This window comes from Acanthaster planci, linkage group LG13 (assembly GCF_054643075.1).
Source record: "Acanthaster planci isolate LZ-2023a linkage group LG13, COTS_SCS, whole genome shotgun sequence".
Classification (NCBI taxonomy): Eukaryota; Metazoa; Echinodermata; class Asteroidea; order Valvatida; family Acanthasteridae; genus Acanthaster; species Acanthaster planci.
The window spans coordinates 15,031,257-15,046,387 of NC_141789.1; the positions used below are offsets into that span (position 1 = coordinate 15,031,257).

Genomic DNA, 15,131 nt, shown 5'->3' on the forward strand with positions numbered 1-15,131 from the left:
GGCTTTTCTTGTCCGCTCTGTACTATGTAGGCTACTGGTACAATATAAGGGGTACTGATTTCAAACTTTCCATCACATCATAAAAGCTTTCGTGCATGATGTTTCTTCTTCTGATAAAGGCAAGTTTTGATCATTAAAAATTGAATTAAAATGAATTTGGACTACATGTACCAGTTCTCAAACTAGTTTAATAATAAATGCAATGAATACAAATCACAAATATAAGAAAATAGGTGTTACATACAAAATTGGACAACTGGACAACATTATGCTACACTATTTAACTGCCATCTTCTTCAACTTCAAAGTTTCTCACATTTTTTAATGCACATGATACAGAAAAACTGTGCATGTTCTCATAAAAGATGTTAGCGTGTGAAGTTCGTTTCCTGAATGGGCTACGCAGAGGTGGCAGAAGATCACAGTTTTGTTTTGTGTTCAACTGTTTCCTCAATCCCGATTGAATTACAGGTGCAAAAGATGAACGAACTATAAACAACGACTGAACTTGAGGGTGAACGTGATACAAGGCCGATCAAGGTCATCCTAGGTCACATGAGCGCGCATGAAAGCGGTTCATCAGCACAGCACACGTAAATAACAGTAAAACACTCTATATTTGTTCTACGTGTACAAATTGTTTAGAAAATGCAAGACCCATGCTTGTTGTTAGAGATGTTCTCCAAAACCCGACTCTTCCTCAAGTCTCCTCCTTCATCGACAGATACAGAGATACAGAAAATACTAAATAATTCAGTGACTTCATTTACACTTAAAAGGCACTTCGACTTGTGTCCAAATGATGGATTGAGGTGGATGATGCATTAGAAACATTTCTTAGATGGACTAATTTGAGGTTTGACTTTCCAACTTTAGATGGAGCAGATCTCAGCCATAAAAATACCCACCAAATATTTAGTACTACACCTGTACATGCGCATATATTGATACAAACCACTGTTCAAATAAATTTCCCTCCCTCTATAATTTACCCCTTCTGTTGGCACCAAGTGATAAGCAGCGATGCCTTTGACCATTTTAACTTCCAGGCCCCCCCCCAAAAAAACCCCAGGTCATTCCACCCCAGAATATTTTGTACCACCTGCTAAACGAAACAACATTGATCATATTATGCCATCAATCAAACAGGGAAAGAGTCCTTTTGACAATAACTAAATGCAATAAGGGGGTATATCGGAAGTAATTACTTAGACAAGGTAGTATGTGGAGCAACTGGTATGCAGGGAATTCTGGAGTTTTAAGAAGCAGGCTGGCTTGTTTAGGACACAAGTGGTGATCCACATAGGTGGTGATTTTGTATCACAGTGGTGCAATTTTAAAAGCCTATTTATATATGAACATGCACAAACAAGTGTTTGAGACAAGTCGGGCAGATGACACAGTAATCTTAATAGTTCCTAACACGTTCCTCTCCTCTGGAGATTGAAACTGTTACAATTCTACCTTTGAATTGTCCTTTTGATGAAGCTGCTTAAGAGCAAATAATCTGTCAAGTGACTTTTTGACTTAAAATCTGCTTTCTTCAAGTCTCTTTTCACAATATTTTTGGTACTAAGATAAGTTTTGCACAAAGCAGCTCTGAAAGGCAAATTTTAGACTGTAAGCATGCCGCAATGGGACAACAAAGTCTAAATGTAGACACCATAAAAATATCACGTGACAAACCTGTTTGCAGACAAAAGCGTCAGGTATGTCAAGCATGCAAGTCCCACTTTCAAACGAACAAATTCCAGTCTCTGGGAGGTCAGGACAAACGTGCAATAATTATGTCTTGTCTATTTCCAACGCTACTCTACACATGTAAGATACTAACATATCTGACAGTGCAGCAGTACGTCATTGGAAAGTTATTGCTAGCACTATGAAGTTCTCCCATCCAGCGACTCGTGGTTTTCATGGAGGGGGGGGGAGAAAGAGGGGGAGGAGCTAACAAATATGCAGCTATTTCCTTTGTCACATACCAGACCAGATAATTGCAAACCACACTGATCAGGCTGGACTCCCTTTATCAATAATATTGACTTCCTCTCACTGACCTAGCACTTCATTTCAAGTGAAATCCTCAAAAAGTTGGAACCCATGGATGTACATGTACACGTATGATGCCCTAAAACCAATACAGATGCACTTATGACGGGTGCGTGTTTAGGGGTGTTTTGGATCTGTGTACCCATTTTATATCAAAACTGGGTACATTTAAAATCTCATACATTAGAGAAGTTTATCTCTTGGAATTCAGAGTCTGTAATTGTGAGTATGCCCACCATTGATTACTTAGGTTCAAAAGATAATTCCATTTTGTGTAAATAAAATTCAAGTAGACCTTACTTATCTGTGAAAGATGTTAAGGATTAATTCTGTTAACATGGGTACGTTCAAAATGATATTTTATCTTCTGATTAACATGTATGTATCACATACGTTCGGTCCCCATAGACTGTGGGTGCATTTAATTTGTGTAACATATGATTGTCGGCCAGAAAACTAATATTCCAGTAGATGACCCATATCGGTTAGGGATTTGTCCCATTTCCCTTGAAGACCTCGTGTGTGAATAAATTGCCAAGATTCTATCAAATCATGATATATAATAGCTTCTGATAAGAAAGATCTCCGGAAATTAATCAAAGAAGTGGAAAACGGCAATTTTTCGACAGAGGATAATTATGAAAAATGATCATTTTTTAAAGCTAACTTTGTGTCTAATTTTCACAATTTTGCCAGGTTTACCTTCAAATAACTTTGATGCCAAATGAAAGACTAGTAACTCTTATGATCAAAAAAGTTTATTACTTCTAGACAGAAAAACCTTTTTTTGAAATTCACTTTATTTTTTCTTGGGATCCATTTTCGTCATTTTCCGTGTTTTTCACCTTACTTAAGTGCCCAATTTTTACACTTTTGTTGAATTCCCCTCAGATCATCTGTGATACTTTCCCATTTCTCTTGTCAGGAATCTCGGAGCCTAGTTTGATGCAGCCAGGACTATGACTATCATAAAGACTTGTCATTGTACTACAACATTTGTTTTTACGCAATATTAGATATATTGGGAAATACTTGTCCAGGCAGAGTACTGGAAATACTTGGAAAACAGTTTCAAGCTACGGGTACTGAGATATCAGAAAAGATTTAAACACTTATTCATTCTTTAATTTCTAGCCAGTTGGATTATTACAGCTATCTTCTATATAGCTTAATTGATATTCACACTAATCAGCTTCAACACATTCAAAATTCTTGAGCTAGACCGGCCTACAATACTTCCCAGTGTTGCCGTATTACTCCTTTGTTGAAAACAAAACCAGGGTTTGTTAATGGACGGGGGCGGGTAACTGGCACGGGCCTCACTTGTGAGACTGTTCAGACAGGGGCAGACAATTTATAATGTATAAGGCAGGCAAAAAAGTCAGGTTGAACTCCCTGAGACAGTGTGGAGTGAACCATGATGACAACAAGAAATTGCCCGGAACCGCCGATGCTAAGTTTATACCTACTGGGTAACCAGGGTGGGCCAGAGGTGATGAGGAAGAACACCCGGTTCTCTTCACTCCTGGTCTGGATATGAAATAGTCATGTAGGACTGTGTGAATGCCAGTCAGGGACTTGGGGTCTCACTGCCAAATTGAAACCTAATTACCCGCAGTAAATGGGGAACCACTCAGGCACTCATTCAAGCGCTTTATGACCGCTAAACTTTCACCTTTCTGAGTTTCAGTTTAGCCGAGGAACTACCGAACCCACCAAATGACTCCAGTCCTGTTCATTCACCTTTTAAATACGTACAAGTGTAATGCATGTGTACTTTTCACAGTTAGTACCCTCTTTTTTGAGAGGTTAAGGCACATTTCTTTCAGAATGCTGAGATAGAGCCTCAAAGAGACCACGCGCTGGCAGGGACAAAGATAACAAAGAAGTACCTTGTCAGGCCCACTTTGTGGGTTTGATAAATAGTGCAAGATACATCAATGCCCAACACTGTTGATTAGTCTCCTTCAATCCCCCCCCCACACACACAGACACAAAATACAGAGTAGGAAGTCCCTTTCTAGAAATAGAATATAGGAGAAAAAAGACAGACTTTCCGAAGGGCTGTGAACAATTGCTACCATGCTGAGTGACCCTGGGGTGGTCGTCTTTTAAAATAAGCGTGGCCAATTGAATGGTTGCACGATTGTAATTCTAAGCCTTCTCTACTTTTCTTTCGAGTCTTTTAATATTTGATGTTACCTGTTAATAATGCAGGAAGTGCAGTTTAGTAAGTTTTTGTGATCATTGCATAAGTTACTTCAATTAAAAAGTTCTTCTATCATGGAGCACATGCAGTCAATCTCTTCATGGCGCATCAATTTCTTAGTACTCTTACAATACTGTGTGAGATTTACAAAGATAAGGAACTACAATGAATGCAAAATCGAACAGGTACTCAAGACATTTGTTTAATCGCATGATAAGAGGACCATTGCAAGATTTGACTGTATCGGCATGGTAGTTGGAGCCCCTACAAATGCCCCCTTTAAAAAACGAACGTTCATGAACAAGTGGATAGAGGAACAAGAAATTTAAAAAACTGCTGTCTACATTTTAAGAACTGAAGGGTAATTCAATTAAGTGAAGAGTTATATTATGACAGTTTCCTTATTTCTCTTCTCTTCATACAGTATGAGAAGCAGAAACTTAAAGAGGTATTCATATTTTTTCCATATTTCAAACAATTCCCAGATTAGGAGAGTACTTGCAATCAATTTAAATTCAGTTTCAAATTGCCAAAGGTGTAAATGTAGAGCCAGAAATCTTAAGGTAAATATAGAAAATTATTTTCATTTTTATTAATTTATATTTGCTTACTGGTGATGGTACAAATGCATCAAGGGGCAGTAACTGCAAAATTGCCTCCAAAAGTTCTGGAATTCCATGACCTGGAAAAAGGAAACCATCAAAACAGGAGCATTATCATTTTTAGGGAAAGCTCATAGACACAGGACACCTCACAATGAAGGAAATACCCCACCAACAGATTTCACAAAATAGAATACAAATTTCCCCAAACCCTGGCAATCAAGACATACAGTAATTATTTACAAAATGGAATAACTAATACCATACCAGAGAATCACGATAAACATTCCAAAAACTGGGGAGTTTTCTTTTTCAACTTTTTCTATGAAGCAGGTTCTTTTACTTTCTCTGTGAAGCACAGTTTAAATTGAAAGGTACAGCATGGCAATAGCAGTAGCAATTTCCAAGGTTTTTTTTTAATTCAAGTTAATTTGTATGTAAAATTTATTAAACTACATTCCCTACATAATTTTAAGAATGAATAAAATCGTGGTGCTGTGGAACATGGACACTGGACCGTAAATGTACAAAGGAAAGATTGCAAAATAAAATGATGGCTTCAGATCATCACTGTTTAATAAAATTTTACTTTTCATGACATATGTACGAATACTGTACTTGGGGAGTGCTTGGCTGTGTACTTTTCAGGTATTCTGCTCCTTAAAACATAATTTTTGCAAAACTGCGAGTGTCTGCAGTCTTACATTTCTTTATAATCTTCCCTTATTGTAGTTACCTCCCATGCCCATGTTGTCTGCAGCTTGGTTTCCTCATAGCCAGTTCAATATTTGGCAGTGAAATTGGTACTCAACAAGTGCGGGTACTTGACAACAACAGCAGTGTTAACCGCGTGTACTAAAACTGAGCCAGCTTTCTACTACATGTGTTCTGATAACAGATATAAACAAAATAAGAATGCTTGTTAAAAGGCGTAATTTAAAAAATGACTGTTTACCACATACCATCTGCCCTTATTTCTTTTGGTCCAGCACCGCAGATTGAACTTGAGGGAAAATTTGCATCAGCCAGAACTATTGAAAAGAAAAGAAAAACCAAAACGCATGATCTATCACCTATTTTGCAGTTACTGGCATAAATGCTTCACAATGTGACAATGAAAGCATTTCTAGTTTACCCTCGATAAATCCTGCTGAAACATGACAACTAAGCATGATTTGTGACGAACATGTACAGGTGCACACATACAGTCACTTCCGCACCGTCGTCGTGGGGACATACACTCGACATTTCACCTATTTTGTGGGGACCGAAAACGTTGTCAGAGATGTTCCCACAACTTGGTTCAAATTTCCCTAACAAAAGAACTTGTCCCCTGAATGCGGTAAATGCCTACCATGTGTCCTTGCTCTGTGATACTACATACATGTACACATTTTAAAGAATCCCAACCGATTCCTGGGATTGTGTCAAATCAAATTGAAGTTGGAGGAATAAGGAGTACATGCATAAACCAACAACAATCTGTCCAGAATTCCACCTTCCCTTCCATAAATCGGACAAATTGTACAGAGAACAAAATCTAATCAAGCAGGCCCTGGAAGCCATCCCCACCAAGTAACTTCTAACATGTACTTCTTCGAGAAGTTCTTCAGGATGCTGGTCAGTCCCCTCATAAATTACTACCTCAGCTGACAAGAAATTTGGCCACCAAGAAGTATTTCTTCCTGTCCAGCTCAGCTACATATTTGTGGTTACCTCATCCCTAATACTGCCCTTGTCAAATACAAAAAAAGAGAAACTGATTCATCATAAAATAAAAAGGAGGTGACTTCCTGTGGACAGGGGAACACACACACACTAAGACAAACAAGTAGATTTGTTTGGAGAACAGTAGACCCATTATGTGTCTTATAGCTCCTTGAATGGAAAATACACCACTAGGTGAAAAGGTTGGGGACAATGGAAAAAGAAAGGTGACGCAGAGGGCACAAAAGGAACCATAATTGGAGGATCAGCAAACAGTGCCACACAAAGGGTTAAGAAAAGAAAGACATTGTGACATATCTTGTAATGGTTGTTAGGGCTTAAGGAGACACTGCCACAAGGCAAATGACAGAGGTATGCTGGACCAGGGACATCAACGTTTGAATCACTACCATTTGTCAGACAGAAAGTTGGTGGGAAAAATCAATTTTGTTAGTGGATGTAATAAATATTTAAATGTTTGCATTTTTAATTCCAAACACACATACATGTAGGCTCAAACAATGTTCTGGGAATGCAATGTATCTAAAACCTATAAACCTGAAGAAAGATTATAAAATCAACAAATTTGATAAATTTGTTACAAAGTGCTGAGTCATACTTCATCAGCACTTACATGTACATGTATTTCAGGGCATTACTGTCAGTTTACTTTCCTTCTGTATGTATTCTCCACCCCGCCTTTTGCTTTTAATATAAAATTAAAACAAGCAATTATTTCTACCAATTAATTTCATTGTTTTGTCTTGAATTTATCCAAAAAAACTGAAAAGAAAATGGTCCATATGTACTGCCTGACAATGACTTGGAAATGAATGGACCAATAAGCTGTTTTTCTTATTGCTCAGATTTGACACACTTGTTAAAAACATGTTGTTACAGCTGTTGTTTTGACAGCGAGCACTCGGCTAGTTCTCTCAGTGTCACCTGGCATCCCCATTACCTATAAAGAAAAATTAATTTTTCCTCCTTTTCCCCTTCATCTCTCAACAATCAAACGCCCACATTGTTTCCATATACTTGTACAAGTAATCAATTAATCATGTCAAAAATCCTTGGTCACCATGGCAATCAGTCAGGACAGGTGGGCATGCCCCCCTCCCCCACACGGACTTAGACACCAGTTGTGGATCCATTTCCTTATTTCCAGTCTCACAGCCAATCATTACACAATGTTACATGATGTACCACACATCTGTGGTTTCCATTTCAACAAAAAGTTTGATTCCAAACAAACCTATGCACCACAGGCAAATTACAGGATGTCACTATACACAGGAACGAGATTCTGTGCCAGGAAATCCAGTTTGGTGGTAATATTTTCTCTGACATAACTGTTTCCTGCAGACTTCACTGGAAAGAGATTGCATGCAATGGATCGGTGGCAAGCCACTTTCCTTTCAATAGCTCCACAAATCTTGATCATCAAAGCCCACTGGTATTATAATATTTTCGTGTTGTCATCTTTCCAACATCCTTTTTCAGCAAGACTTGTGAACACTTGATAAATTACAGCCAGAAGGTATTGCGGTCATAAAATGGGTTTCATGAGAGCTGCATACGCATGCTTTTTGTCATCTGCAAGATTTTTGGAGGGGGGGGGTATCACTATTAGTCAATTATCTGAGCTTAAGGCTAGAGATCCATAACAGGGATAGAGATTACAAATGTACATGTAAATCAATCTACTCACACAGGGCAAGGAGGTAATACATGGAGAGGAAAGCTGCAAAGGGTCAGAAAGGTCTAGAGTGGGGGAAGTACATGTGATTGCTCAAAGGAGTATCACAAATAAAAATGCAGATGTTGGCATTCTATTTGAACATTAACATTATACCTCTGCTAGTCTAATTTTTCCACCCACTCCAAATCTGTCCTGGTCACCCCCTTGAATTCACTCTCCTCCAACACTCAGCTTAACAATTTAACAAGATGAGAAATCCAGAGATGGAACCACTCGAAAAACAACATGAATACCATGCACAGAACTTGACTGAAAGCTGTAACATCACAAGTCACCTTAATTTCCAATAAACCACATCCTCCTACAACCTGTACCTCATTGGGCTTGTGATTTCCCCTTTCATCACCTCCCACCATCACATTTCAAAACATCCCCTGCAAGTGCACAATATACAGACCCCATCAGGCATTTAGTAATGGCTATACCATTTCCTTCAGAATAACCATTTCCAGCTGGATCAAGCCAACCAGTTGCTGGTAGACTCTAGCAATTTGTCTAATGACTCAAATCACTCAAATCAACCAAAACAGTTGGTGAAACTCAAGATGTCAGATGCTCAACTTCAATCAACTGGTTTACTGCCTAGGCTGTTGGCAATGGGACAGTCAACGTCTGAATTTTCTATCAGTAATGCTTTCATAGAAGAGCGAAGTGAAAAATGCAAAGAAGACAGCATAACATTGCACTTGCAAAAGTGAGCCTTTTCTTAACAGTTTTGATGGCAAAAACTGCACATGTAATGTTTGTATAGTTACATGTACATGTATTTCTTTGGAGGAGCTCTGGATACAAAGCATGTAGGTAGAATTAAAAACCTTCAAAAAGCATTCCATTACACAAACTGACAAAATAAGCAACAATTCACCTGACAATACATGTTCTTAATCCATTTATGACATTTAATGTGCATGCACTTAGCAGGTGTTGGATTCAAATAAAAACAGCTTTACTATGGCTGTGCAAACATTTGACTCGTGGTTCACACACTTGCTTCTCTATGCAACCAGCCCACAGCAAACAAACCTGGGTCTGGCCCTTAGTGGTTGACAGGCACACTCAGGAAGGTCAAAAACCTCTCAAATCAAGTCTCTCACTTCGTTTTGAGAATCTCAAGTCTGTAAAAAGTCAATGCAGACAAATTTTTCTGCAAAATGTTTACAATATACCTTTTACAATCCCAGCCTTATGAGGAGTAAAAGGAGGAATTGATGAGTTTATTTAAATTTTATTCAGATGCAAACGTCGATGTAAATGTTAAACACAAAGTAACAAAGCTGCACTTCACATTTTGCCATGAGTGATCATACTTGTAATGTCAAATTGCTTTCAAATGGAGCATCTGTGTAGTACTGGCTTGTCTAAAGTGCAAGTTAGTCAACACGAAGGAATCAGTAAACCGACCAAGGCTTTCCTTCATGCAGTTTGTTTCTTCCTACGCCAAATAAACATATGGGCACAGTGTGATAGCAGAATCTGGATGTCACAATGTAAACATGGGTGAAAAGTACATGTAAGTGTTATCTTTACCCAACAAACCACACTGTGTACATGTATTTGAGAACCCATCCTAACTTGCTTACAAGTACCGCAACAATGAAGAGGATGTTGGCTGGAATTTTTCCCATTGATCCAAAAATGGGCTCGTTATGGCAATAAGGGATACTCCCTCATTAACACTCTCATTGTAAATACATGTAGTCTTTTTAATACTTTTGTTAATTGATACCATTCCTGTAAGTGGCGGTTCTTCCACTGTTGGATGTGGTGAATAAAGAAATAAAATAAATCAATTCAGTCTAAAACTGACACAGTAACAGCACTGAATGGGAGTTTTAAATTCTATTTGGACAACTCCCTTAAGCAAGAACATGCAAGTCACACTGAGAAAAAATTAAAACCTTTTTAGAAAGACAAAACCAGACCAAAACCCACTATCATTCTCTGAAGAGATCATACCATTTTCCAACCAGCACATCTATTTTTAAATGGTTAAAAAACTTATGACATATTCACTTTAGTTCACTGTTGCTTTGCTTTAACATGCACTTTAAACTAACCCCAAGGGTGTATGTAAAATCGTATTGAAATTGGAGGATTTGGGACTGTTGGGGTTAATTCATGTATGTACATGTACATATATCTACCCAATTTCACATACATATGAAATCCAAGACTTGGTTTGAGAGTGCAGACAATGCTGTATTGTACATTTATATACAGGAGTGGACAGCCTGTTTGAGTTCCATGTTTGCACATAGCGGCGTGGCTAAAGGGTGGGATGCTGCATGTAGGGAACATGGCTCCCCCATGAAAAATGGTCATCCCAGTCACCACTCCCCCCTTGCATATCCTGATGTAATCACGATTATGTACATGTATATGTACGTCCAACATCCAGTCAGCTCCCCAGCTTGAGCATGAAGCCCCCCACTCGCCCCCATGCTCAGAATCTTGGCTACGCCACTGTTTGTACAGCATACCAGTAAGCTATGTTCCCATTGGACTTTTTTGGTTGTCTTATAGCAAACTAACGTCCCTGTCAACCTTCCGCGATCGTGATGTAAAACTAACAGGCCGAAAAGGGTCGACAGAAGATTTCTGCGCAGCCACGGTAAGTTCTAAGGGGTGCAAAAAAGTCCAATGGGAACAGTTCCCATACAATGTAGATTGACCGTGACCACGCTAAACCTACGAACCAGACTACTGCCTTCCCAGAGATCAATAGCAGGCATGCGAAAATGGTTGTATGGTTCCCAGTCTCCAGCTCCAGTACAGCAGCGTGCCGCACACACTCAGTGCAGCATGCCCGGATGTATGTAGTTTTACTTGTGTACGGGGCTTTTCCTGCACGGGTTCATCTTACATGTATTTCTGACAGGTTTGGTCGAATTTGTCTGATATTAATTTGTCATTTTTTTGGGTTAGATTTTGAGAATTTTGTCACGATTTGTACAACGCACAGGCAATTTTTTTTAGACCAAACACAGGAAATAAACATTCCATTACGGTAAAAAAAAGTCCACATGGGAATGGGCAGTAGACTGACACAAAGGAATGTTACGGTAAGTTTCCATGTGAACGCAGAAGAAAAAGTCCCATGGAAATATGGCTATAGTAGTACATACGTGTACATGTACAGTTGCCTGTGTTCAGATGTATAGCCTCAAAGGGGCTAATTGTTACCCCCATCTTTCCATTTCCATCTCCAACAAGGGGGTCCTTGATGTCCCAATTTGACTTAAATCCTATTTTGCATAGTATTGGACTCCAGAATGCATTCTTGTCCAATGCTAAGGGAGTCTGTGATGCAGATGTACATGTATGTATATGAGTGTGCATGTGCCCCTCCACGGATGTGTTTTCAGTGCAAGTCGTGATGTGGAAGTTGTGAAAAGTTTCCATTTACCGTAGGACTGAAGGTGCAGAAGTGAAACACGGTAAACAGAGGCGCAAATGTAAATGAAAACATTTTCTAGTACATGTGTACAATTGTATGGAAAGGCAGCCTTACCTGCAGACAATATACAGTATGCAGGAACACGTACATGTACTACGTGTAGAGTGTTCATGTACATCCATGTACATAATATGTCTTTGAACTTGTACATGTATGTGAGTCTTTTATATATATTAAGAGTCCTTTTTTTTTCGTGTCCCTGTCACATCTGATGGGATTTTGTAAGTTCAGAACACATTTTTCTAATTTCCAAGAGTGATGAATAAATGCAAATTAACAAATTGACAAACAAATAGTTTGAAATCGATTTCAGTGATATGTCCATGTCACATGACACAGGTCAGGTGTAACAGGGACACAAATATGTCACACTCCTGGCCCCCGAATTTATAGAATGACCCATGTACATGATGGTGCATTTGTCCGTTATTCATTTGAACAATGTAACTTAAGTGTGCACATCTCGAACTCCATCCACACAAGAGTCAAAATCGGGCAAATTACAGAGCTGAAAATACACACCTGATTTCACTTGACTTCAATGGAATGTAGACATAAATAAAACCTACATGGAGGCCATGGATGCCAATGATGCAACAGCACCTGGTGTTGCATGTACAGTACATGTACACATGGTTGTACGAACAACCGGTGTACCATAAAATGACAACTACTCCAGTAAGTTCAAGGTTTTTAATTAACGGAAAACACACAACAGGACAAGTGAGAATTTCTGGCCAGCTCATTAGCATTAAAATTCCCCCATAGTATCTTTTGAAAACGGAGATTGGCCCCGCAAATGGTGAGATTGTGTAAATCATTGCCAGGATCAACTTCCTGGGTCTTTGAGCTTTCATATGAGCAGAATGGCTAAAAACTATGCTTGAAAAATTGTCCTAAGTGCCAGAGAAAGTTGAGGGTTGCCACTTGAAAAATGGCTACAATGGACTTCGGAAAAAGAACTTTTTTGGGGGGGTGTGATTTTGTTTTGTGAGGATAATTAAAAATGTATGTGTTAACCTACAAAAAATTGAAAAGAAATTGAAAGATTAGTGACCAGACAATAATTTCATTTGTGGTTCAGAAATCTCAGGGATGTTGGCATGCATGTTACTGGGCCCTGAAAAGAGCTGATTTTACATTGTTTTCAATGGGGCTTAAATTAGTGGACTGTATCCTAACAAGTCCCTTTTTGGAGCCATCAAAAAGGAAGGACCCAAATGTACAAGTATCGCTGAACAGTGAATATGGCAGACATCACCCCTCTTCCTCAAGGGTACTAGAGAAGAATTAGCTGAGCTTGAATTTATTTTTAGTGACAAAGGAAGACAAAGAACATGTACCGATACAGCAACTTAAAAGTTGTCCTATCAGTCAAAATCAGTCAAATGACTCCTGTGTGCACATATACTGTGGCAAATCAAGTGGAAGGAATTTTTGACTGTTTGTGATTGTCTGTGACTGTTTGTGACTATTTGTGACTGTTACAGCAAACAGAGGGTTAATTGGGTGCAGTTTTAGTGCTTGCTATATATTTAAGGTCAATCTGTCTTAATAACAGAAATCTACATGGTACACATTACCTCTTTCGTACACATATACATGTGCAAGTATGCACCAAGAGCAGTAGACTAACTGCAAGTCATCCAATGCACTTTGAAATACAACATAAAAAAGTTCACCTTTCAGTGACAAAAAAGTTTGAAAATAGGCGTATCATCCAGGTGTGGTATTTCTAAGTTCCAAGTACCCTGTGGTACCGGGTCAAAGAACATCCGGGTTTTGGGTTCACTGCATGCTTGAAATGCTCTGTAATCATAATCACTTGATTTTTAAACCTCTTTTCATATCTTCCCTACAACCTAACACTTTTCATTATTTCCAGAAAATGACCCATCGTTCAAATGACTTTTGAATGATGATAAGAAATGAAAACAAATCAACAGATTTCAGGTTCTTTTAATTAATATAATTAGGCCACCTAATGTACAGGTACCCTTTAGTGTAAACCTCAAACGGAAGGCAAAGCTCAACCGCAATACCACATTCCTTCAACTTTACTTCACAGCTGACAGAAACACAACCTGAATCACCAACTTGTTAAATTCTACCCATCTCATTCATATTAAGTAACCATGGCAACTGCATCTCTGGCAGTTTTGCGCACAGGGCCTGACACATGTTTTATTTTTATCCAGTGACAAATGCTTGTTTCATAATCATGAATATTAAGAAATTTGATGCAGTAATCTGAGGAAACAGCTAGGCCAAGACTCCATGACGCATCCTGTAAACATCTCTAGGAGCATGACTAAAGACAGAATTAATTCTCTCTTCTATGATCTCCCAGATGCTAGCAGGCAGAACGACTTAGTGACACACCATGACGTGTCACAGGATAAAACTTCCACTGCTGTTTGAGCGATGAACTTCTTACATTCGTAATACAATGAGCTAATAATGTGATCATTGCTACACAAGTGTATACTTTCAAACTCTTTTTTTCCTTTTAATCAACAACTTTTCCCTTTAATCAACAATGTCAGTGTCGATTTGTACTAAACTGTGTATCTGACAATGATGCATACTGGTCGCATGGATGGTGGTGAAATATGCAATTAAATTAACCAATTTTTCGGACATCTGACTGCATCCATGACAGAAAGTTCACATGCATGTACTTGTGCATCAACATACAGTTGGCCTTGTGGAGCAAATACATTTTTTGTGAGTGGTGCTCATCCAAGATTTTCTACAAAATTTACCCATACAGTGTACTGCTGCCATTCAAATGGTAATGGTGCTCTCCAATTTCGACAATTTCTTTTAGCAGAACAGAAATTTTCTCATCCAAGGTTCCCAAACCAAGGGAAAACTTAAGGGAATTATTTCATCTTGCAATTCAACTTCCATTGAGAACTACTCAAAGGAGAAACGTGAAAGGATATGAGTTTCTTAACTTGCTTGTTTTGCATTGGACAGGTTGACCCAAAATCCTCGTGTAGGAACATGCATGCGGCAGTCCATGGCCGAAAACAGGTTCGACTATATGCCAAAACTGGAAATGGGTACCTGTAATATTTTTTATAGTAGCGTTGTACTGTACTTCACATTTAATTCATCAACTGTAGGTTAATTCAATTTTATAAAAATCAAAATTAGGGAAAAACCAGAAAAGGATGTCTTAAAACTGTTTGTTGTAATGACCTGAAAATAACACAAACAACTGTCAAAGATTTATTGATCTTGGAAATGTTTCAAATAATTTCCACATTACAGTTTTGGGTTCCATAAGTACATGTACATGTGTACCAAAACTGGACCAAAGTTTATTGGTAAGCAAAT

The 15,131-nt window shown here is 38.5% G+C and overlaps 1 protein-coding gene across 1 annotated transcript in view; it reads right to left on the reverse strand.

Moving 5' to 3' along the window:
- LOC110973786 (fucose mutarotase-like) overlaps positions 1–15,131 on the reverse strand; it is a 33,076-nt gene that overhangs the window by 15,238 nt on the left and 2,707 nt on the right. The window contains exons 2-3 of the mRNA XM_022224878.2: positions 5,823–5,891; positions 4,870–4,940 (exon numbers count right to left, since the gene is read on the reverse strand). Of these exons, the coding sequence (XP_022080570.2) occupies positions 4,870–4,940; positions 5,823–5,891 (140 nt within the window). The remainder of the gene's footprint in view (positions 1–4,869; positions 4,941–5,822; positions 5,892–15,131) is intronic.